The sequence below is a fragment of the Phodopus roborovskii genome, unplaced genomic scaffold (genome assembly GCF_943737965.1).
Source record: "Phodopus roborovskii unplaced genomic scaffold, PHOROB, whole genome shotgun sequence".
Classification (NCBI taxonomy): Eukaryota; Metazoa; Chordata; class Mammalia; order Rodentia; family Cricetidae; genus Phodopus; species Phodopus roborovskii.
This window is the reverse complement of record NW_026126443.1, coordinates 5897492-5923661: the sequence shown is the minus strand read 5'-3', so window position 1 is coordinate 5923661 and position 26170 is coordinate 5897492. Positions and strand designations below refer to the sequence as shown.

Genomic DNA, 26170 nt, shown 5'->3' with positions numbered 1-26170 from the left:
ATACTAATCAAGTGTTTATGCTAGGTATTCAACCTTTGCTATTTCTTTTTTATTATTCAAATGTGACTCAGACTAACAGAAAGGGTAACCTACAAGTTCAAAATAATTATTTTCAAAGCCTCTTTTATTGCCAGACTATAAAAGTCTGTACTCCAAAGTCTCCCCATATACTCTAGGTTTATTAAAATCTTAAATGGCAACAGATAAGTTCCAAACATCTATCCATGCTAAAAATAATAGAGAATGACTTGTTACTTCTAAACATATTTTAAATCTATTATTTCAAATATTGTTTGATACAAATGAAATAAGTATTGACAAGCTTTCAATGTAATATGATTGAATTAATTAAAAAAAAAGTCTGTTTCCATTGTATTTTTAAGATCTTGTTTACAAGGAGTGGGCAGATAGAGAACTGTTGGTTATCAGGTATGAATAACTATCTTAAGTTACCTAACAGGAATAGATTCCGATATTCCAAAGCAGAGGGAGATGATTACAGTTGAACAGCTGACAATAATTTGTCATATAATTTTAAACAGTTATGTTTTTAATGCTCCCAACACAAATGTTTGGGGTAAAGATGTGATCATGAATAATTTTATTATGGCATTTTGCTTTGATTATATATCAAAATATTATACTATGCTCCATAAATACATGTAATTGGTGTATGTCCATCAAATTTCAAAAACCTTAAAAAATAATTTAACATACTAAACAAAACTGAATTCTTCATTCCTCAAAAATACGTATACGTTTTCAACTGTTTCTCCAGAGAGTTTTATGATGTATTAAAAAATAAATGGACTCAATGAGCTACAATTAACTTGTATGACTGTAAATCGATTTATTTTCCATAAAACGATTTCATAGTTTTGCAACACTGGCTAAGTGACACAGATGTGTCTTAATTGTCTGAAACTCTGCATGTACTATATAGATATCATATGTAAAATTATATTGATTAAAAAGAAAATTTATAAATTTTTTTTTCCTCTTGAGCATGGTGGTACATGCCTTTAGTCCCAGTATTTGGGAGGCAGAGACAGCAAGATCTCTATGAGTTCGAGTTCAGCCTGGTCTACACAGTGAGTTCTAGGAGCAGATAAGGCTAGACAATAAGTCCTTATTTCAAAAACAGATCAACATCTGAAACTGATGAAAATATCCAGTAACATTAATAAAGATATGCTCATAAGAATAAATGAAATTATAATGACAATATGCAATATTCACGACAAGAACTTTTAACAAAGTAGGAACAGTTAAGAAACTTTACTAAAAAAGAGTATTTTCGGGGGGTTGGAGAGATAGCTCTGTGGTTAAAGCAGCTATTGCCCTTGAAGATGACCTAGGTTCTATTCCCAGACACCAAATGGCTGCTCTCAACTGTCTGTTAACTCCAGTCTCAGGGAATCTCTCTTATGGTTTCTGAGGGTACGAGACACATACACATAGTGCACATACATATGTACAGGCAAAAGACTCATGCACATAAAATTAAAAATATTTTTCAAGTTGTTCACAATGGTGTATACATGTAACCCCAGCTCTTGGGAGGCTGAGGATAGAGGATTATCAAAAGTAGGCAAGCAAACTACAACAAAACCAAGGGGTAAAAAGTAATGTCTTCAAAAAAGCCTAGAGTTAACATCATACTCAATGGTGAGAAACACAATACCTTACCCCTAGACTGCAAAACCAGGGTGAAGATCTTCCCTTCTCATTATCCCAACTCAAAATTTTACTGTAAGTTCTATCTAAACCCAGTAAGACAAGAAAATAAAATGAAACAGACAAACTAAACAAGACCAAAATTGTCTTTGCAGAAGAAATATCCAAAGGGGGTAAAAACCTAAACCAAACAAAAACAGGAAGTGTTAAGAGGCCAGAATCCCTGTGGGATATAAGCGATGAGTGAGTGGAGCAAATGAGAACTTAACAATATGAACTTATTCCTTGTGGAAATTCTGCTTGATAATATAACAACACATAGCTCCCACCATAGCCCAGAGAACTGTGCAGTATCAGCAGTGAACCCCAATAGAAACTACAGAAGTCAGTTAAGAATAAATTGTCAAGCCAGGCATGGTGGCACACCTTTAGTCCAGCATGCAGGAGGCAAAGGCATCCAAATCTCTTGAGGTAGAGGCCAGCCTGCTCTACATAGCTCCACATCAGCCAGAGCTACATAGTGAGTCCCTGACTCAAAATAACAACAGCAAAAACAAAAAGACCCCCACACATAAACAAATAAACCATCAGCAATGGTCCATCAATTGTTTCAAATATAACTTATTCATTCAAGATGGTAATTATGGGGGAAATTGTGAAAGAAGAAATAGATTTCAAAACACTAACTCACTATTTGCCTAACTTTCCATAAATCTAAAGTTGTTATGAAAACAAAGTACACTTTTTATAATTACAGCAGTTCTGAGGGAGATATCTCAGTCAAGTCAGAAGGACCCGAGTTCAATGCCCAGAACTGATGTACAAATGCCAGGCACTGTACTAAGTATACTTGCATACTTAGCCCTGGGGAAGAAAGAAGGGAATCCTTGGAGCTTGATGGCTAACTAGCCTATTCTAATCAATTAGTTCCAGGCTGGTGTGTTGTAAAATATTTTTTTACATTATAATGTGTCTCTGCCTAAGACACCATCTGATTGGTTTAATAAAGAGCTAAGTGGCCAGTAGGTTAGGAAGGAGAGATTAGGTGGGACTTTGGGGTGAGAGAGGACACTGGGAAGAAGAGACACCAGCAAGATGCAGAACAAGTTGGACATACTGTACAAAAAAAGAGGTAACTGAATCACGTGGCAAGATGTAGATTAATAAAAGCAGGTTAATTAAATTGTAAGCGCTAATTGGGAATAAGTCTAATCCAAGGCTATGCTTTCATAATTAATAGTAAGTCTTCGTGTCATTATTTGTAAGCTGGTGGTCTAAAAATGTTTGATGAAAAAGTATAACTAAACTTGCTAGAGATCCTATCTTAAGAAACATGGTGGTCAAAACCTGAATAATAACACCTGAAGTTAGATCCTGATATGTATACCTGAAAATCATACCTGTCCCTGTATACACACTAACATGCACACATATGTACATACATGCATATGTTCACAAAAAGGTAACTGAGGCACGTATACAGGCACGTATACAAGTTAAAATACAAAGCAACTGAGAACTACCAAAACAAGCACCTCAGCAAAATAACACTAAGCTAAAAGGAGAGGGTAACTAAGTTCTAATGAATATGAGATCACACCAAAATTCAAATTTTCTGTGTAAATAACTGTATGAACAATTCTTAAAATATGATACAACATAAAAAGCAAAGTTAACATGTCACTACCGTCAACTTCCTTAAGGGATCTTACAGGTTTTGTCCTATGATATGTAACGCTGTTAGTCTCTATTGTTGTGAATGTTGTAGACTATCCATTGTCAAGAAAACAGGGTATAGGTACCCATGACACCCTACAACCTACATCTCAGATTAGCTGACATTTCACTCAGTGTATTAGCAAGAAGATTCTTCTATCTTCTGAAACTACTAAAAACTGAGGTGAAAGAGGAAAAAAAATTTAAGTAGTGATACTTGGGAGGAAAAGGGTTATAAGTGGTCTAAGAGTGATCTAGTGAACTAACACTTATCTCTTCACTCACATATGTGCTTCCAGGACTCTACAGTGAGTTTCTTACAAACAACATATAATTGGCTCTTTGCTCTTAATCCTTTTGGGCATTCTGTTTTATTTAAGAGTTTAATTCCTTCACATTTAATGATTTGAAGATTTATTTTATTTTATGTATATGAGTATTTTGCCAGTGTGTATGTACATACACCATGTGCATATCTCCATAGATCAGAGGGGGCTTTGGGTTTCCTGGAATACAATGTGCTATTACATGGATATGTGAAATCAAATCCAATCCTCCAAGAAATAAAGTACTCTTTACTGTTGAGCCGTTTTTCAGTCCCTACATTTAATTATTGATAGGGAAGGATTCACTATTGCCACTTTACCAACTGCTTTCTCTTTGTTTGCTGTTCTTTGGTTCTTCTTGTTATCTTCCCTTCTCCATTTTAGAAAGCCATTTGAACAGGTTTCATTTCCTTTTTCTTTACTTCTACTATTGCTAGGATCTTGGGGAAATATGTTTACCAAGTCATTTACATAAAATACTGTGTGATGCTATGACTGTTTTTTCATTCATGGTTACTGATTCATAAACACTTTATCAAAGCAAGCTACAGAAACTAAGAGAATAAGTAGTAATCCCTTTCTAGTCCAGAAAGGTCCCAAAGGAAGCAATGCTAAACAATCTAAAGGGGGAGGCTCTTGTGGAGTTCCCTCACCAGCTCCACTGATAATCCTATGTACACAATGATGACTCCACAAAGACCAAAATGACTAGGTTCAGAGAACTTATGGGAAGGTGAATATGCTAGAGTGAGGAGAAAAATGAGTAAAAACTCAGCCACGCAAAATCCCACAAGGAAAGAACCTCCTGCACCTAGGCTCCTTCTAGATTTCATCCTACTATCTCTTCACTGAGCTATTTATTTATACCTATTACTTCCTTTGTAATAAACTGAGTTTTGTGGAGCCGTTGAAGCAAGTTAATGAAACCTGAGGAGGGGTTGGGAATCTCAATTTTAATTTTATTATTATTTTTATTTTTTAATTAAAATATAATCACATCAGTTTCCTTTTTTCCCCCTCTAATCTTTCCCATGTACCCCACCCTCCCTTGCTCATTCTCAAGTCTTCTTTTTTATTGTTACACTTACACACACACACAGAGAGAGAGAGAGAGAGAGAGAGAGAGAGAGAGAGAGAGAGAGAGAGAGACCTAAATATACAAACACAACCAACTCAGTCCATTTAGTGTTATTCAAATCCGTATGTTTTAAAGGCTGATCACTTAATACTGGATAACCAATTAGGGGGCTCACCCTCTGGGAAAGACTGATTCTCCCTCACTCAGCAGGAAACTCAAATTTCTTATCAGCAAACAGGTTCTATAGGCCTCAGATTTGCAACTGGGCTTAAAGCAGAAATTTGGGGGGCTGAACTTTGAACCTGTGGATCTTGTACTTACTACCTTCAAACAGTGTAAGAAGTGAATTTGGTAAAAGAAAACTCAATATGTGTCTGTTACAGAAGTGACTGTTCACTTGATTGCAGAGAGAAATACACATATCTGCAAGCAGCAGTTAAAAGAATAAATCACAAGAGAACCATTTGATATGTTGTATACAGAAACTCACCTTACAGACTAGGAAAAGATACACATGACTGACCTGAATGAAAGGGAAATCAGTCTAGCTACATTAGTTTTGGACTGGACATTAGAGCTGGGGACTTTTCAAGGATAAGAAGGTGTGTAGCACTGATTCCACAAGAAAGACACAAAAGTCTGATCAGTCAAAACTAACAAGTTTGCAAAGAAATATGCATGGATCTAGGCCAGTCAGAGACTTCACAAGTTCTCCCAGGAACAGACAGATCCAGGAGGCAGAACAGCACAGACACTGTGGACTCACCAGCTCCATCAATACACTGCATACGTTTGACATCTATGGCCTGCTGCATGTAGCACCAGAAAAACACTGATTCACTAGAAATATCTATGCAGTTACAGCAAGACAGACCACACTCTGACCCACATGACACAGTTAATAAATTTACAAGTATAGAAAACATACATCTGCTTTTAATCCACAATCCAATTAAAACTAAAAATAACTAATTGGAAAATACTAATACTTTGAGATATTAAACAACACACTTTTAAGTAACACATGGGTCAAAGACAGTATCTCAAAAAAACTTTTTAAATATTTTAAAATAAAAATGAAAATACAGCTTATGGAAAATTGTAAGACATAAGACAGTGCTTATAAAGAAGAATAATAGTACTAAATGAGAAAATCTAAAAATCAATAATCTAAGTACCCATTTTAGATAACAAATATATAAAAAGAGCAAATGAAATCCAAAATTAGGAAAAGAAATAATAAACGATGAAAATCAGAACAGGAGAAGAAAAGCATCTATAAAGAAATACTATGGCTGGAGTGGTGGTGGTACAGGCCTTTAATCCCAGCACTCAGGAGGCCGAGGCAGGCAAATTTCTACTTTGAAGCCAGCCTGGTCAACAGAGTGAGTTCTAGGACAGCCAGCGCTACACAGAGAAACCCTGTCTCAAAAAACAAACAAAAAAGAAATACTAAGAACAAACTCTAAATTTACAATTTTGATGATATAAATGAACAGATAAACTCTACAATTCTATGATAAATACTACACACAAGAAAAGAACACATAGGAATTGGCGTGGGGGATGGGAGGAGAGGGTGGTCAGGGTGCATGTGAGGGGGCAAAGAGGGTAAAAGGGAGGGAGAGAGGGAGGGAGGGGGAACTGGGATCGACATGTAAAATAATAAATTAAATTTAAAAAAGTATAAAAAAAAAGAACACATAAGAAAAAAAATAATCTATAAAAGAAATCAAACCAATAGTTAGTGACCTTCCAAAAGTAAAGTGTCATGCCTAGATGGGTTCATTGGTGAATTCTACTTACCACAAGGAAAAAATTATATCAATTCTGTACCATCTTTTTGAAAAGAGAGAAGCTGGTGGAATATTTCCTAACTTTGTGAGGCCAGCAACCCACAATACATAAACTACATAAAAATATATGAAAACTATAGACTACTATCTCTATTCATAAACAAATGCAAAATATTAACAAAATATTCAACAAAATATTAACAGCAAATCTAACAATGTACAAGAATATGTGTTGTCCAAATGGGACTTATTCCATGTGCAACATAGAATTTTCAACATTGAAAATCAACAAATGTAACCCACCTTTATCATCAGGCTAAAACAAACAAACAAACAAAAACCCACCACATGATTACCAATATATCCATTCCTAAGATATCGGGTCTTCTTTCCTACTTGGTCTAAGCATTCACTATCACCCCAATGAAAAGTCCATCAGGTTATTTTATTTCAACAAATTCTACATGGAGAAGCAAATGGTGTGAAAGAGCCAACATGATACTGAAGGACAGCACTGGAGGACAAAGCCTCCTGATTTACACCTTTAAAGTCACAGAATTCAGGGTACAATGTTGATGGAATAATAATAATAAAAAAGCAGACAGATTAATGGAACAGACCCAAAAAAAGATTTGACTGATCTTTCACAATGGCAATAAAATGGACAAACAACAATATTTTCAATAAATGTTTCAGTGTTTGGACATGAAGAAGAAAGAAGAAAGAAGGAGGAGGAGGACACAGACTTTATATTCTTTCACATAAAAGAACTCAACATGGATCATAGACCTAATGGAAAATAGTGAAAGCATAAAACTCCTAGAAGACATCACAGGAGAACAACTAGATGACTTGAGTTTGGTGACAGTTTTTTTTTTTTTTTTGGATACAGCATTAAAGTAAAGGTCATTAAAGAAATGTGTTAAGCTAGATTTGCTAAATTAAACACTCTAGCGCCTAGTATGGTAATTCAGTCTTGTAATTCTAATACTAAGAAAGCCAAGGCTGGAGGATCTTAACTTAACAGAAAGAACAACATAGTGAAACCCTGTATCCAAAACCACAAACACTCAATTAAAAAATAAAGAGGCCAAAGACCTTTATTTATGAAGGGCTGCGCCACTTTGCATGTGACACAAATTACAACTGTCATGAAATGACACCACAATACCAATGGTGGCAAAAATATGGACCAATAGAAACCTATTCATTGCTGGTAGGGGAATGCAAAATCATGGACTCTTCAGAAGACACTCAGGAGGTTTACTGCAAAAAATAAGTACAATCTCACCACACAATCCAGAAACTGCCTAAAGGAGCTGAAAACCTACATCTGTACAGATGCATGTTTATAGCTATATTCATTACTGCCAAAACTTAGAAGAAATCCAGTCCTCCTTCAGTAGGCAACTATTAAATAAACTATGGTACAACGGGGCTATGGATTTTAATTCAGTGCTAATACATAATGCGTCATCAAACCATGAAAAGAAACATTACTAGGTGAAGGAAGCTGATCTCGTAAACGCCACCAGTGAAAAGATTCCAACTCTGTACCTTCCAGAAAAGGCAAGCTATATACAGCATGAGAGGTCAATGTAAACTACAGACCTTGGATGATAATGACGTATCATTGTAGCCCATCACTTATAGCATGGGTACCATTCTGTTGTGAAATATTGATAACGGGGAAGAACTTTGTGTCTTGAATTTTGATTGCATAAAAAATAAAATTTTCATTAGGCAATAAAAATGACCATAAACTGATTTCATAGAAAAGCTAAGGTGTCAAAGGTATATGCCAACTATTTCAAATTGTCCTCTAACCTACATGCAATGCTCTACCATAAATAAAAATGTAAAAATTCAGACTATAAGGGAATTAGTGAAACTGAAGTGATCAACAAGAAGCTCCCACATATAGTTAAGTGCCAAGACAGAAGTATCTAACAGCATGTATGTATAAGCCCATTTCTTACAAGGAATGGAATAATATTGGGCTTAATAAAAACAGTCATTTTAGGAAAACAAAATGTCAAAATACTGTCAATTACATGATAGTGTTTATACTTGTCTGGGCACTTCCTGTTTGTGATGCAGAGCAATAGCATGGCAGCCCCCAAGGAAAACTGCTGTGCCGTGAGGGCGAGCAGCTCGTTAGCACACTCCATGCCGCTCTGCCTTTTCCTGGGCAGGCATTTTCCTCTCCAATAACTGATTAGTGGTGAGATTGAATAGGATAGCTCTTCTCAACAGGTTACTACCATTTCCTTTTCTTTTCTCTGGGGTGGCAATTATTTTATCAATGCTTTACATGTTACATGAAATTGTTACATGAAAATGGTTAAATTCATACTGGTGGTAAATATAGAGACACAGCGGGAATGTGATGCCATTTTTTTTTAAATTTTCTTTCTCTTAAGTGTTTTTAGAAAATATTGTTCTTTAAAAATTCTGAGATCTGTTTCCCAGCCTGAAATTTAAGTCCCTATACCACTCCCTACCTGTGAACATTTGGATTTTTTTCTTTCTTTGGCAATGTTGTCTTATGCATGTTAGCACCAAGCAACATTGCAAGTTCACAACTGAACCTTTGAGTAGCATAACTTTAAATTTCAGTTAACTAGTAATCAGCAGAACTTTGATGCTAGAAATCAAATTTTCAAAACTAAATTAAATCCAGTCTTTTCCCAAGGAAATTCTAAGTGTCAGATTGAGTTGATCAAACCATTTAAAGTGTCTGGTATTCTAAAACCATAAAAATGTTATTTGCCTTCTGCTATCAGTTGCACACCAGGTGAGCCCTGTGAATGAAAGGATGGTACATAAGTTCTTCGATTTGCAGTGGCGTTACATAACATTAGGGCAATCATAACTTGAAAGTATCTTATGTGAAGCCTAGCCTGTGGTGGATCCCAGCTTAGCCACACAAGAAGGCTGCACCGCACACAAGTGGCTCTTTACTAGGCTCACTGGCAACTGTGGCTTCCTGCTGCTACCCTCCATTGCGAAAGCATATCCTGCTGCATATCGCCAACCAAGGAAAAGACCCAAACTCAATATGGTCTCTGCTGAATGTTTATCAGTTTGCACCATTATAATGTGGAAAACTACAAGACCTGTCAGTGTCGTCAGGGAGCATCCGTAATCCTGAAAAGCCAACATCCAGGTAGCCGCCCGTGACCAGTGCTCTTTCTTCCACGCAACCCCACCCTTTCTTCCACCTTCCCTTCTGCACGTTCCTCCACAGCTTGTCATTTCTGCAAGTTAGTTCTTCACCTATCTTACTCTCACCAAGTTCTCTTATAGCATTACGATTATTAACCTAGCCCTTCTAACATGTATTCAGAGAAGGAATGGTTTCGTACAATTGGTGTTTCCTATCCACAATGTCACAATGTTCAGGTATGATGTGAAGATTTGTGCTCAGTTTTATTGTATTTTGTTAGGCCATGTTCAGTGGAGATCCCTGGAAGGTCTTTTTTTTGTTTTTTTTAATTTATTTTTTAAAGGGAAACAGGAGGAGTTGATCTGGGGGAGAGGAAAAGTGTGGGGAGAGACTGGAAGGAGTGGGAGTGGAGGGAGGGGAAAGTGTGGTCAGGATGTAATGTATGAGACAAGAATGAAAGTTAAAACAATAATAACAACAACAACATAATGAAATATATTTTAAAAAACTCTCCAAGTCACCATTTTCCTAACAATTTTACATAGCAACTAACAGTATTATACAGCGATGGAAATACTACTTAGCATTAAAAATACAATAGAATTAAAACAATACTAACAAAAATATTTCACCACAGAAAAATCTTGTAATTTTTTTATTTTAAAGTTCCCATATAATAATGTATTTACCTGGTAAAAACTTCAAAGTTTGCAGCATCTGTCTTTCCTGAGAGAAATCCACCATTAAATGTGTCATGTTATCACTGACTTTTGGTTTCAAAGACAGGCGAAAGGCTGAAGCCATTGTGACTCTATGATAAACACAGATAAACTTTTTAAAATAAACGAATGCAAAGTAACAAATTTTACATAATTTATAAAATTAAGACAAAAATTATCTCACTTAGTGACTGTAGAAACTGTATCAAAGGCAGTCCAAAAGAAATTTGCTTTGTCTTGAAAACTGAATCAAGAGCAGATTACAGCCAGTTTTTAAAATTTTCACAGATAGATGACTATCACAATAAACAATGTCTAATATAAGAACTGCTTACAAGATCTCATTACCTGAACCTCTATATACAGTCTCACCGACTTCCTAATGCTAGCCTCATTCATTTTCACCAAACAATGAGCCTATTACAAACACTCTCCCAGCTACTGCTGCACCATGTGCTCTTACAACAGTACAGGCGGAAGGACCTGGCATTATATACTGCAATACCTGCTAATGACAGACCATGAATGTCAAAGGAGAAAACCAAGATCATTAACAGTGAGTTCCATACCACCAAGACATCATTCTCATCACTCTACATCAACTACATGGAAAGACACTACATGGAAAGAAGCTGCCTAGTGGACCCATAGGTCATTGAATAAGAAGTGTTCAATAAACACTCAGATAAATGTGAAGCGAAGTACAAAATAAGAATCAAGCCAAATCAGATCTTGCAATATAAAAGTATAGGGGAAACTTCTTAGGTAAAACTGAAATTTTAAAGCAACTCATATGCTGATGTGGAAAAGGAAAGCCATTTGATTATTCCTGTTTGTATCTGCTTCTCTTCAGCTATCCAAATGAGTGAATTCTTTTTTCCATGCACAAAAAGAAAAGAAACCCTTATTCAATTAACTTGGGACTCAATCATAAATTTCATTATTTTCATGTTAAAGTAAACTTCACAAATAGCACAATCAGTCCTATAATATCCTTGGAGAAAAAAAAAAAAAACATACAGAAGTTCTATTCACTAATAGTCTCTTCCTAGTACACAGTTTGAAAGAGGATATAAACAGAGCTACAAGAACAAAGGGAAGACCAGGCCTAGTCAATTGGATCTGCCACCAAGAAACCAACTGGATGAAAGATGACAAACTTGATGATGTCAAGCTGTTGCTAAATTCAGTTATTTTACTTCATTAAAAAACAAAGTCATCACTGTAATATAACAATGAAAATGCAGCAGTTATTTAGTTCATCAATAAAAAAGTGCAATATTGTAATTCAGTTCATGAGGAAGGCAACTCCCACTGTCTGAATGCTTCAGACACCAAGTGCACACTGATCCTGCACACGCCCAGCACTAAGCTGCTGACCTTCAAAGAATATTTTGATTTCACTGTAAGTCAAGATGAGTGCTCAGCTGTATCCGTGCTGCTGTGTACAGCCCTGAATGGCACTGAAGAGTCCTAGAGCATGACGCTGAGATGAGATGGCTCATAGATGCTCAATCAGTGAATGGGTTTAAACTTGGCTGCATTCTTCTAAACCCAATGAATAAATTGCTTAATAAGAAATGCTGAAATCTACAAAATCTACAAAACCTTGACATAATCAACAATGCACACAAAGAAAAAGAATGCCCCCCAAATGCAGTAGAAATGTCACTTGCAATAGAAAAAAGAAAAAAAAAAGTCTAGATAAATGAAATCTTAAACACTTACATGAATTGTCAGACAGTGGTGACACACACCTTTAACCCCAGCACTTGGGAGGTAGAAACAGGTGGATCTCTGTGAGTTCAAGGCCAGCCTGGTCTACATAGTGAGTTCCAGCATAGCCAAGGCTACACTGAACAACCTTGTCTCAGAAAAACAAACAAACAAACAAAAAAAACTTAAAAAACTTATGTGAATCAATTCAGAGGTACAACAATAATAAAAAATTATTTTTAAACTGAACATATTTAGACAAGTTAGCCTTAAGGTCTAAAATAAAAGTCTAAAATTGGTAAGACATTCTCAAACCTTGCTGTTTGGTATGTTTTAATTCACTTTAACTTTCTTAGATTATTTTTGATAGGAGCAACTGAAGTAAAAGATTCTTTCTTCCTGGTGTTATTACTGTCACAAGAAAATAATCACAAAACAAATGAGCACACTTAATCAATTTTTAAAAATGGGCCAAGACCTAGAAATACTCTCCAGACATGGGGCAAATGCTCCATGGATAGCCAAACAAAGAAAACAGTGTAGGCTTTAAACAAAACAGAAGAAACAAGGACTCCGATTCCTGTGATGTCCGGATACTGATGTGATCACATTGAGAGGCTGACTGAGAAAGGCAAAGATGGGACAGAGGGTTCAGTGAGGAGAGAAGACATAATAGCTGGCATTGACATTAAATTCTGACAAACAAACCTGAACAGAGGTCATCAGGAGTGAAGATGAGAGCTGAGGAAGCACAGAAACAGAACCCTGAAATAAAGGAGATTTGACAAAGTTTCTCAAGATTCTTGGCACAACCCAAAACCTTGTTAGGAATTGATTTCTAAACCAGAAAAATCAGGAACCATAGTGAGATGTAATGGAATAATGGTCAGTAAGGAGTAATAATCTAGCCTGGGTGTAATAGGCTTGTTTCAGGTTAATCTCAGTAGACGAATCTACCTTATCATGGGCTTTGCTCTCACCCATTCTTCACATAGCACTCCCTGAGCACACAGTGTGGACCTACAGTCCCGATTACTTGAGACCTGAGGCAGGAAGCATGCTTGAACCCAGAGTTCAAGGCCAGCCTAGAAAACAGTGAGAATCATCTCTTAGAACAACAAACCCTAGTGATGTCCCTATATCCAGCACTTAGAATAATGACCACATCATTAGTCACTTCATAATATAGCATCTACAGAAGTGGACATTAGTATTCATGTTAAGAATGTTTTGACATTATCTTGTCCCCTCTCCCACATCATCCAATAACCACAAAAGAAACACAGTAAAGAATTTCTCCAAATGAACAATGGACGCTGGTTCTCACACAATACAGAGTATTTCTGTGAATTACCTGATGAAGAATGAACTGATCTAGACTTGAAGAGACTGAAGAGTTGTGCCTCTCAGAGACTCTCATGATCATGAGATAAAACCCTTAAGTTACAAACTACATACAATGCTCAGTGACTAGGCAGACTGTTCAGTGACACTCCCAATGTTACCTCAGCTTCTTGAACACTCACAAATTGTTCCAGTAAGTGCTAAATGTTCTGTATATTCCCAGCACTACCAACGAGAGACACCTTCTAAGCCAAGGTACTTAACAGCTTTCCTGAGTTTTTTTCCTACATTATAAAAACAAGACAGTGGTGGCATTAGAAGTAGAAAGTGGTGGCACCAGAACAGGACAGAGAGAACACAGAGGTGTTAACCAGGACAGCAGTAAAAAGCCTCAGCTCCTGCAGATGCTTAGTAGCACTGGGCTTCTCTGAAAACAAGATCTACTTACATTTAAGAACAGCAGCAAAAACTGCATCCCAGCAAGATGTACTTTAAGTTATTTAAAATAGATCAATCTTCAACACTATACTAATTAAAAACTATTCTAAAACTAAAGCTAACTATATTATTAAATCAGAAATGAAATTCTCTTAGAAATAAGTAATTTTCACAACTTAAAATGTGACCTTAAAAAGTATATGGACTATTCTATGATATACAGAGCACATTTTCTTTACTTTGTACTTAATTATTATATATAGTTATTTCATCAACAGTATTCTAAGAAAAATGGTTTCAGAATTTCATTTCTGACTTTAATATTGACACTTTAATAAAAACAAAATGTAGGTTTTATACCATACCTATCCTTGATCTGTCTGGCAGCCTTGGAGCCAATCAGGGAGAAGAGAAAGAAGGTAGTTAGTGCTTTTCATGCAAGTTCAATGGCAGTGACATGCAAGAAAAGTTAGCATATAAACCCTGTGACAGATTAGTTCATAATTCATCAAAAAAATAAATGACAGGAAATCTATATAGTTCATGTAAGCTTAATAAAGTGATGTTAGGATCACAGTAGAATTGAGACCCACCCCACCCCAACCACCATGAAAGGAGGAAAATTTAACATTTCAACTAATTTCATGGAACTATAATTGTGGTTTTTTTTAACATAAGATTATCAAAATACACCTTTACTTGTGTTTGGTTTGATATTCTTCAACTGAAACAATTTCTTTCATAGATACCCATTCCTACACATTCTGATAGTTTTTGTGTATATGAAAACTTCTCTGCTGGCATACAAAACTAGACTATAGTTTTAGCCTTTGCACCCAAGAGATGAGTTCTAATAGCAGAGATTCAGACAAGTAGAGATGAGAGAAATATCTCTTACAAGTGGGTCGTTCCTTCAGAGAGGCTTACAGAAGCTAGCAACTTACAACTACTGTATGTATCCTGTGTTTTTGTTTTTAGAAAATGAAAATACAAGTTTAGGAAGGGTTCCTAGTCACTATCCAGTTCTGTACAGTCAGAGAACAACAATGAAGTCACACAAAAACCATTGCCTCTTTATATATGAAGGAAACACAACATATCCAACAAAAGATTTTCTTCTATGCTAACAAGCATAGTTAACAATTATAGCTGACAAAGATGGCTGTTTTGTTAGCATACAGCCTGGTACACAGTAATACTTAATAATTGAGTACAGTTGGATGTAAATTAGAAGTATAAAGTGCTGCTTCTGTTTCTCTTATCCTTCAGTCCTAACATTGTTTCTACTTGTGATAGGCCATTTTTATACCCGGCCTCAACTATTTTGGCCTGAGTACCATTCCAAACAAAAGAACTGAGGTTTAATATACATCACAACATACTACAGCTCCAGCATTACCAGTAATCAACTCTATGGCCTTGTATATTAATCATTTTATTTCTCTACTAGGGAATTGGGGTTTTTAATGTTTTTAAAAACAAAAAAATCCTTTCCAAGATCCACATACTTCAGCGAACCCAATGTGGTAGATCTCCAATATCCTTAAGTCAGGAGCCTAGTTTGGCACAGTCTCTTTTGTAAGTTAGTCAACTATTATATTGGTTTTAAAAATTACTGTCATGGCAGCTGGAATTAATGGTTTTCATACAGGTGTAACAGGAGAGAAAAAGAGACTCCCCTCTGCATGCAACACTTCTTTACATACAGAGGAAGTGTCACTGTCCTTACCCTTCTTCATCTAACACTGACAGCAGATGATGAGTTTAAATGCACTCGCTTGTACCTCTTACTTTTCTTGTCCACAGAGAATATGTGTTGTGTTCTTCTTGCTCTGTTCTGTCAGAGTAACTAAAAGAGCCCTTCCCACCCCCAGTGACCTGAGGAAGTCTCTACTGAGCACTCTTTGGTAGGTAAGTCAATTCTGGACTTAGGTAGTTAGCCTATTGATGTTAACAATACTCACTAATATTAGAGCAGTACTTGGTTCTTCTCGGTTTTCCTGTTTTATTCATTTCCTGATGGATTTTGAACTTGGTTGGAAGAATATTGTTTCCCAGTTTCCCCACATGACCCATTGAGAGTAGACTATCATTGATTCTGATTTGTATCTAGTATGGGCCATTTTTGTACACATGTACATACATATGCACACAAAGCCTCTATGGCATCATTTCACATACCATGCTGTTTGTGGGGGTGGGAGCAACAGAGAAGGAACAAACGAGAAACCATATAACCTAGGAGAAACTGTTGTCCAGTGTTTTTACATATGACACACAATGAAAATTCTGTGGTTCCAATTCAGGTTCACAATTTATTTTAAATGCATCTGTAAGCACAGAAGATGAGAAGTCACCTCTACAATAAGGAAAAAAGTCTCAAATTCTAGAGCTGTTTATCTAAAATGGCCCAATTTCAAGAAATATCTTTAAATAAAGAACAAATTATTTTTTCTGGGAATTGTTCTCCCAAAGAAAGCCATTTAAAGTTTTTCCCCCATATACTTTCATTCCTCTGTTTTAATTCCTTTTTTTCTTTTCTTTTGTTCTTTTCCTTTTTTTGTTTTTTGTTTTGTTTTTGGAGACAGGATTTCTTTGTGTAGCCCTGCCTGACCTGGAATTCCCTCTGTAGACCAGGCTGCTCTGGAACTCACAGAGACCTGCCTTCCTCTGTCTCCCGAGTGTGAGTGCTGGGATTAAAGGCAGGACCCAGCCATCACCTTCCAGCTCCTATGTTTTACTTTCAAGAGTGATGATTTTATAACTCTATCTCTGAACCACTAAGACTACAATTTCCCAGCACACTGCTGCTACAATTTACTCGTTCCACTCACCAATCAGAGGTGCACCTGGGTGAGAGAGCTTGGCTTTCTCTGAAGTCATACAGTTCTCTCCTCTCTATCATTTACCTTTGTTTTGTTTTCTGAGACACAGTTTCATACTGTAGCCCAGTCTGGCCTCAAGCTAACAACAATCCTCCTGCCTCAACTTCTCAAAGACTGGGATCACAACCCTGAGCTAACACACCTAGTCTCTGCTTTTTAAATTAATAATTGCAATCCTTTATCAGTTTTAGGAACCTGTCATCCTAGGCCAAAGTTACTAAAGTAGAACTGCAAAGGAGTAAAGGACTTAGAACAAATAATTGTTCATAATTACCAACTAAGTTCAAACAATCAAAAACAGATCTTTGCTGAACCTTGTTCTTAATCTACAATGAAAAGATAAAGAAACTAATGTCTTCTGTGAATTTTTCAGGCATTTTGAATACTTTGTTTCTACACTTTAAATACCTGGGGACTATGGATATTGCTCAGTTGAGTAGTGCTTGCCTAACATGCGTACTGTCCTAAGTCTGACCTCTAGCAATATAAACTTGAGCATGGTGGTGTGTGCCTCAATCCCAGAACTCAGGGGGTGGAGCCAGAACAGGAGTTCAGGGTCTGCTTGAGATACACATGAACCCTGTCTCAAAACAAGCAAACAAATAAGCAGCAGCAAGACTAGGCCATCTTCCTAACAATTTACAGAACAGATGTTTTGCTGTCTGGGATCAATGTCAGGCTGTGTGGCAGCATTCAAAAACATCACAGTAATGGTGGATTTCCTGTCTGGTCTGTGGTTGTATGAAACCACTGTCAAACCACTAAGATTACATTTATACATGTTTCATTTTCAGGACTTTTAAGTAACCTGGGATATTATTTCCCCAAATAACTTTGCTTCCTGTGGCACAAGGCCCACATCACACCCACTTTAATGGCAGTACCATTGCTAACTACACCAGAGTTATCTGTGGTGGGGAGAAGTGATGCTTTTCACAGCACACTAGCAAATAAAGGGTGGCTCTCAGCTTGGGTGCTGATGTGGCCTTCATGGAAGCCCTTCCTTTTCCTTTTCCACACCTTCCTTTTCTCTTCCCAGTTCAAATAACTTTTAATCCTGCATGTCCCTGAGCATGGGCTGTGAGCACATGGACGTCCTTGTCTCACCTTCTCTCTTCATCCTTTTCTCCTGATGAAAAGTGTGTTTGCTTCCACGGGTCCCTATGTCCAGCAGAGAGGCAGCACCACTCACCGCAGAGGTTTTCCATGCTTTCTGTTGCTGCCCCTCTTTGCACATGTCTTCAGAGTCTTTCCCATTTGTATTTTCCAGTAAGGTTGCTCAGTCTTCAGATGAACCTTTATTTTTTCTTCTTCAAATGTTCATGAATCTGAAGTTTCTTTTTTTTATGTAACTCCAAAAGGTTATTAAAAATATTCATTTGTGGCATGTGACATCATAGGTCACAGGTGCAGACTCCAGAGTGTGAAAAAGATCCTAATGTTTGAATCTCAGGAACCTACTGACTTTGCCAAATATAGGAAAGTGTATTTCTTCCTAACATTGTTTTTTTTTCTTTTCATATAAAGAAAAATAAAGAAAAAAGGAGAGAGAGAGAGACAGAGATATATCTCAAAATGTTCTTTTTCCTTTAAGCAAAAATGCTAACTTTACCATGTAAGGAGGCAGAAGCAAGTGAATCTCTGTGAACTTTAGCTCTAAGCCATCCTGGTCTACATATCAAGTCCCAGGTCAGCCAGGTCTATGAAGGGAAAACTTGTCTTTTCTTTTTTTCTTTTTAAGACTTTTGGAAAAGGTTGCATACCTATTGATTCTATACACTAAAGGATTTGGATGTGTGTGTATTTAACTTGTGAGAATGTATGTATGTATGTATGTATAATATATATATAATTTTCTCATAAATGTGCTATTTTTCAAAACATATGACCAGGGCTGGAAGAGATGGCATGGCTTAGCGGTAAAGAACACTTACTGCTTTTGCAGGGGACCTAAGTTCAGTCCCCAGAATCTACAGCGTGTTTTACAACCCCCTGTAACTCCAGTCCAGAGATCTGATTCCCCACTTCTAGCCTCTGAGGGTACATACATACATGCAAGCAAAACACTAATACACTGCAAACAAACGAACAAATGCATACATGCTCACTTAAAAGTAAACAGCCCGAAACTAACATATGTACAGTACTGCTCACACCTTCTTTATAGCCAGCACATCTGTACAGTAGTCTACATTTCTGTAAGATACCAAAAACTCACAAATAAAAGGTAAGGTTCTATTCTACCGATATTTAGGAAATATTGCAAAGCTAAAGCACACTTCAATTAAAGAATTAAAGGTTCTTCTCTGCTCTCAGCATTGCTGACCAGCTTAAAGAACCCTCTCAACCCTCCCTGCAGAGTATGACTGAGCTCCATCTGTCTGCTCTTCTCAATGCTCAAGAGACTGACACGCCTTGAGAGTATACCAGGAGTGAGTTATGGCGAGTGAGAAAAGGGAATAAGCCCATTTTCTTTCATCATCTGTGATCAAATGCAGAAGACATTGTTCCCCTTTCATAGTGCCTTGTAGCTGTCATTCCACAGTAGGTACTCATGGGCAGGAAACCATTCTTTCCTTTTTAATCTGACAAATGGTTGGAAGGAGGTGGATAATTATATATTGACTTGGAAATTGTTCTGGTCAGTTCTTTTCATTGGAAGAGTTCAAGATTGAATTCAAGATGAAAATAGGAATGTTAATTTTTTGACAAAGGATCCAAGCACTGTTCTGCAAGTGAGGTACTAGTGACAGGAGAAACCAGAGTCTGTGGAGTCCTGGCTATTTACCTAGTAATCCAGACCTCATCTGAACTTTTTGCACATATTTACTATCAACCAAACTTTTAATATTAAAAAAATAGTGTGAAACATGTTCTAAAATCCTATCATGTTTGTATCATTTTTACTTGTTCACTTTGAGATCATATAATGCTGGTAAATGGAGGCCCTTCAGATCCAGATCTCATTTTAGGAACAGGAACACGACAATTTAAATAGCAGAACTTGAAGATAAAGAAGTATGAGAAGAATCATTGGTGGGTTTTAGCCAAGGCTATTTTATTGTTGTTTCCAATTATATTAGCCCAACATAAAGACTTTAATATGGGATATTTAAAAACAGTGTGACTGAAAGAATTGGTTTTCCCAGCTTTATAACAATTTACCACTTGTCTACTAATTGTACTTCAAATTTATCCCATATCATTCTTTCAGTAGCTAAGCAGCTTGAAGTAGGCCTTAGAGGATTATGACTGGGCTCAAGTACTAAAGAACCTTTACAACAAATGGGTACTGGGGATATGACTGAGAAAACATGGCTCATTTAAATTGGAGAGAGAGACAGACAGACAGACACACACACACACACACACAGAGAGAGAGAGAGAGAGAGAGAGAGAGAGAGAGAGAGAGAACTAAGATAATCAATTTCTGATCCTAAAGACACATACTCTTAAAAAAATACTTTGAAATAAGTGAATACCTTGTACTTTATTTAGCAAAATCCCCAAGACCTTTTCAGTATCAGAAACAACAAAAGTCTTCTTTAAATACTCCTTCAGTATACTATGATAGGGCTTTTTATTTCTGTTTATTTTCTTTTTGTTTTGTTTACCTTTGAGAATTCTTCAGGTTCCTTTATATCTAATGACCTGGTTGCAAATTCTAGAAGTTCTTCGGAGTTTTCCAGGGCATTATTACATTGGCTAAGCTGACTCTAGGGGAAAACACAATACCCAAATCATTAAAATGAACTTTTCTACTGCCAAGCTCAAATACATGCTATAATACATTTAAGGAGATTTTAATGGCAATAATTGAATAAATATACTTACATCACAGAGCAACTGAAGAAGGATAATTACCATCAGTTATATATATGACAAAATTGCTTCTTTTCCTATAATTTATCACAAACTAGGACTGGCAAGATGGCTTAGTGAATAGAAGCATTTGTGGTCCAAGTATGACAATATGAGCTTGTCCCACAGTGGAAGGTAAAAACTGACTTGAAAAAGTTGTCATTGGACCTACAGGCACACATCGCCCATACTCTCAGAAATGAGTATTTTTGAAAACTTTGCTACGTGCAGATAAAAATATTGAGTACATAATTTAAAACAAAAAGACAGATAAAGCAATTATAAGTAAGATGCAATTAATTTAAAGTTTCTTAGTAGTCAAAAACTGTGTATAATATAAAAAAATCAGAATAATCTACCTGCGGAAAGCAACCTTTGTAATGAATACTGAATTTCTTGATAATGTTTAACTATTTAAGTTAGCAAGTCTGGGCCCACTTATGTATGATTCGAGTATTAAAAACTATTTTGATCATGCCAGACCACCTGAAACAGAGTACAAGCTAATCCTACATTCAAAACAGCTGGACAAAACAGCCCTACAGACTACAGCCAGGATATCTGAATCTTCTTCAATTCCCCCTAGACAGTGCCCCTTACCAGCAGGAAGTAGTTTGGAAAGAACGACGCCCAAATTCCCAAATATTGTGTATAAATGTTTGTTTTCATTTAATTGGACTTTGTTATATAAAATTAAATAAAAAAATAATAAAAAAAACTATTTTGAACTGTAATTTATACTTATAGAACAATGAAAAGAACCAAGAGTAAAAGGCAAAATATTGAATATGAGAAAATATTTCCAAATCATATCCGACAAGGGTTATCATCCAGTACAGCCACGCTGAAAACAAAGTTAAAAAAATAAAAATATAGCAAGAATGCATAAAGAAAGTCTGACTTTAAAAGAACAAATAAGTTACCAAGTAAACAGGAAAAATAAAAATTCTTGAAGCAAAATACATAGACATTAGCTAGTATATAAAAACTGTTTACCCTCTCTAATCACTAGAAAAATGGAAATTAAAACCATAACAAAATACTGATTCATAGCCAGGCATAGCAGTGTATGCCTTAATAACAGTACTCAGGAGGCAAAGGTAGATGGATTTCTGTGAGTCTGAGGCCAGCCTGGTCTACAAGTGAGTTTCAGGACAACCAGAGCTACATATTTAGACCCTGTCTCAAAAATCCAAGCAAACAAACAAATGATTCATACCCTTTTATAATGTCTGCCACCAAAAGAAAACAAAACAAGAAAACAGGAAACAGATGTTAATAAGAATGAAGCAGCTAGAATCACTGCAAGCTGGTGGGAATATCAAATAGTGCAGGCAGTGAGGAACAGAATATGCGGTACCTCAGAGAACTAAAGGGTGGCTGCCACATGATCAGCACACGGACTTCTGGGTACACAGCCAAAAGAATGAAAGATATATCTTCCCGTTCACACTCGTTGCAGCACTGCTTACAAGTGAAAGGTATAAACTGCTCCGGGCCCATAGACAGAAGAACTGGCAAAGATGATGTATATAAAGAAAAGTTACTCAGCCATAAGGAAATCTTGGCAACTGCTAGAGCATGGACAAACCTTGGGAACATTATGCTAAAATTGCACAGTCACAAAAGGATGTTGTACAATTCCACTTTCATGAAACATCTAAGTAATCAAAATAATGGGGCAAATGGCTCAATTGCCAGGAGGAGATGATGGAGGGGAAGTGAGGACTGTTATTTCAGGGGTGAAGAATTTCAGCTTGGTAATAAGAGGGAAAAGTTCGTGAATTCTGCTGAAACAGTATGAACTGAAACGCTATATTTAACATGGCTGGCAGTAAATCTTGCTATTTTTAATCACAATTTTAGAAAATATTAAAGATGTTTATGATCCAAGCCATTAAAAACCACTCTGGCAAGACAAAGATACGGTTACACTCAGGTGCTTGTTTCGGTTTCAAGAATCCCAGCATCAGCAGTATACACCCTCACCTGTAACTCCTGGGATTTACGGGCTTGCTCCTGCTTGATGCTGCTGATCATGCTTTCTTTTACGTCATCTAATATAGAGTACAAACTATCAAATTCTTCATCTAGTTCTGAAAGTATGTTGGAAGAATTTTCCTGTTTTAAAAAACAAAACAGATTTTACTCAAGAACTATCCAACGTTTAAAAATTAAAAAGGCATAAGCAAAGGGAAGAATAAAATCCTATCATAAACTACCTTACTCTACAGCAGTGAATCTCAAGCTTTCTAATACTGAGATCTTTAATACAGTTCCTTATGTAGTGATGACCCCCAACCATAAAATTATTTTTGCTGCTTTTCATAACTTTAATTTTGCTACTGTTACGAATCATAATGTAAATATCTGATATGCATGATATCTGACATGTGGCCCATGTGAAATTGTCATCCAACTTCCATAGTTTGAGAACTATTGCTCGAACAGAAAAATAATAAACTTTAGCATGTGACTTCAGGCCATAATAAAAGACTGTTTGCCCCAACCCAGGCTGTTTCCTTAAGCATTGCTCTCCCCCACCTGAGTCCTGTGCTGCTACATCTATGTTGTATTTTTGTCTGCTTCTTCAACCAAGTCCTATCATTGGCATGCCCCTCAGCGTTATGTAGGGTAAAAGAAATGGTTTGTTTCCACTACTTTGAAAAGGCACCATTTGCTCTTAATTGGAATTAGTAAAGAACAAGACTTGAATACTTGCTTGTAAACACGATGTCAGCTGTCTTTGCCCCTCAGCAATTGCTTTCCCTGCACAGAATGCAGGCATGACACAGAAGTGATCTACTCTTCTGTCCTTTGAAGACCCCATCCCCAGCTGCATCACGTTATACTCATAAGTCGATGCACTGTTATTTAAACTTCAGATTTTACTAGCAATCATTCAGCTATACAATTTTTGATAGAAATGTTCATACCTGCACTCCTTTCAGAGTGTGATTTAGTGTATCGATAAAGTTCTGAATCTCGTCGTTCTTACTTGCCAGGGTTGAAATGATTCTTTGTAGAGCTTCCTAGGATTGAAAACAATAAATTATCTTCTCATACAAGATGAGCTTGAATCTCACAACAGTTCTAATTGCTTAATAACTCCACTAGCAATAATGGAGGGAAAACTCAGTAAAAATCAAATACGAGTAATTTTCCTGTATAATATTTCCCAGAAGCATGGGATGCTTTTCTGTAAGTAACTACAAGCTTAACTACTAGTAAAGCCGGTAAAGGATCAAGGTTTTCTTCAACATCTAGTTGGACAATGATAAAAAAGGCTATATATAAAGTACCTAGGAAATGAAATAAGAGGAGAATCCATGCAGCCTTAAAGAAAACCAAGGACAGTTACAGCAGATCTCATTTCTTTTTTTTCTCTCACAATCCCTGGTGATGAGGAGGCATTATCATCCTTGGGCTTACTCTCAGGGTTCTCTGCTTTCTTCACTGACTGACACCATTTTTTCCCATCCATTATCATCCTTCGGTATTTTAAAACAATACAATGAAGTTGTGCTACACAAAGGTCTATGGGCACCAAGAGTTAACTGTTAAACCTGTCCATGCTCTTCCCAGAACTATGTATACAGATCTGAATGGCAGGATGCAGCCAGAACTCTGAGAAGGGGCAGGCACAGTTAGGGGCCACAGTGTTTCTAAAGAGATGTAAAAAGGAGACCCAAGACTTCCATGTATGTGCCAGAGTCTGTCTCTCCAGGTATTTAAAGCAAGAAAAGTAATACACCATTCTCTGGCTGCTTACAGGAGGTGCCAATTAATATGACCTGGTTCTTTCTGGTTAATGGACTGCTGCTGCCTCCCCCGGCTCCTCACAAGGGCAAGTGCTATAGATTATTAGTGTTGCAATGTTCCTTAGAGACCCTTGTCTTAAAAGTTATTCCTCAGAGTGGCATTGCTGGAAGGTGCTGGAATCATTAAGTAGAGGCTAGTAGATCACAGGGGTGTGCTCTTGAAGGGAGGGAGCAATCTCTTCTTCTCTCTCATTTGATCTGCAGCTATGAGGTGAGTTTTGTTCCATCACATGAATCATGCCATGATGTTCTGTCCTTTCCACAGGTCCAAAGGCAATAGGGCCAAAGACAGCCAGGGACTGAAACCTTTGGGCTCAAATACCCTCTTCTAAGCCAATGTACATTAGCACTCCAGCAAGGGGAACCTGAGTTCATCCACCTTACACAAGGTAAGAATGTGGAAACTTAATTAGCAGCTGGAGAGAGATAGTCGATTCAGTTGTATTCCAAAGCCCATGCTCTCAACCACGTTAGAATACTTTCTCTAAACCCATCTCATTTGTGTCATTTGGTACGCCATCTGATGAATTTAATTAAATATTCTTTAATATTTGGTCTGTTATATTTTTAATGGCACAGACAATTTCTGGAACTTCATAGTGGAGACTCACATTGAACTTAAGCACTATTTACTGTCAAGCACATGTGGCAAACTGTAGGGTTACTTGAAGATGCTGAGACTGCACCAGAACAGAGGTAGAGGAGTCTTCAAGAGGCTATCTTGGTTCATGGAAAAGATGCACCAGGTGCCAAAAGGATGCAGCCCAACAACAATGTTCCAATAATCATGATCTGTATGTGCTCAATAAAAACGGAAGTAAAAGTGCACACAGTGGTACACAAAAGGAGCAAATCTCTGAGAGCAAGGGCACTCCCACTCAAATGCTTCCGCGTTTTTACTTAACTTAGGAGCAAATTTGAAGAGTTTTATAACTAGAAGTCTGGGAACAGATGTATATTGCCTTGGCTATATAACCTATGAGCTCCATGGACTTTTTTCCAATGAAAAGTTTGCTTTTTTTTTTTTTTTTTTAAGCTCCTGTTATTTACCGATACAGTCAAATATACCTAAATACTCTATTTTTTATCTCGCCTTCATAATAAGTCCTCTACATCATTATGAGTTACCCTCCTGCTGAAAATTGTCTAAACTGGAGTTAGAGGTCAGAATGCAGCCGTTACCAGCTGCAGTGTTCTCATTCTTAGACCAGCACTGTGCAACAGAAATAGTGTGAGCCAATTGTTAGCCACAGCAGAAAAGTAAAAGAGAAACAGGTGAAATTCATTTTGATATTTTACTTAACCTAATTTATCTAAAATTGTATCTTTCAGCTTATAGTAAATATTCAATCAGTATATAGCCAGGCATGGTAACACACACCTGTAGTCCCTGCTAGAGGTTTAACAGAGGATCCTGTTTTAAGAGAGCATTAGTAGGGGCTGGAGAGTTGCTCAACAGTTAAGTGAACCTGTTGCTCTTTTCAAAGTTCGATTCTGAGCACCCACACAGTGGTTCACAACCACCTGTAACTCCAGTTCTAAGGGATCTGATGCCTTCTTCTGACTCAGCAGGAACTAAGCAAGCATGTGGTGCACATAAATATATGCAGGCAAAATACTCACA

The 26170-nt window shown here is 36.9% G+C and overlaps 1 protein-coding gene across 3 annotated transcripts in view; it reads right to left on the bottom strand.

Annotated features, from left to right (window-relative positions):
• Positions 1–26170, bottom strand: part of Fsd1l (fibronectin type III and SPRY domain containing 1 like) — a 58694-nt gene that overhangs the window by 20532 nt on the left and 11992 nt on the right. For all 3 annotated transcript variants that reach the window (XM_051187811.1, XM_051187812.1, XM_051187813.1), the window contains exons 2-6: positions 23662–23757; positions 22715–22846; positions 20479–20580; positions 14345–14367; positions 10452–10573 (exon numbers count right to left, since the gene is read on the bottom strand). In XM_051187811.1, coding sequence (XP_051043768.1) covers positions 10452–10573; positions 14345–14367; positions 20479–20580; positions 22715–22846; positions 23662–23757 — 475 coding nt within the window. The remainder of the gene's footprint in view (positions 1–10451; positions 10574–14344; positions 14368–20478; positions 20581–22714; positions 22847–23661; positions 23758–26170) is intronic.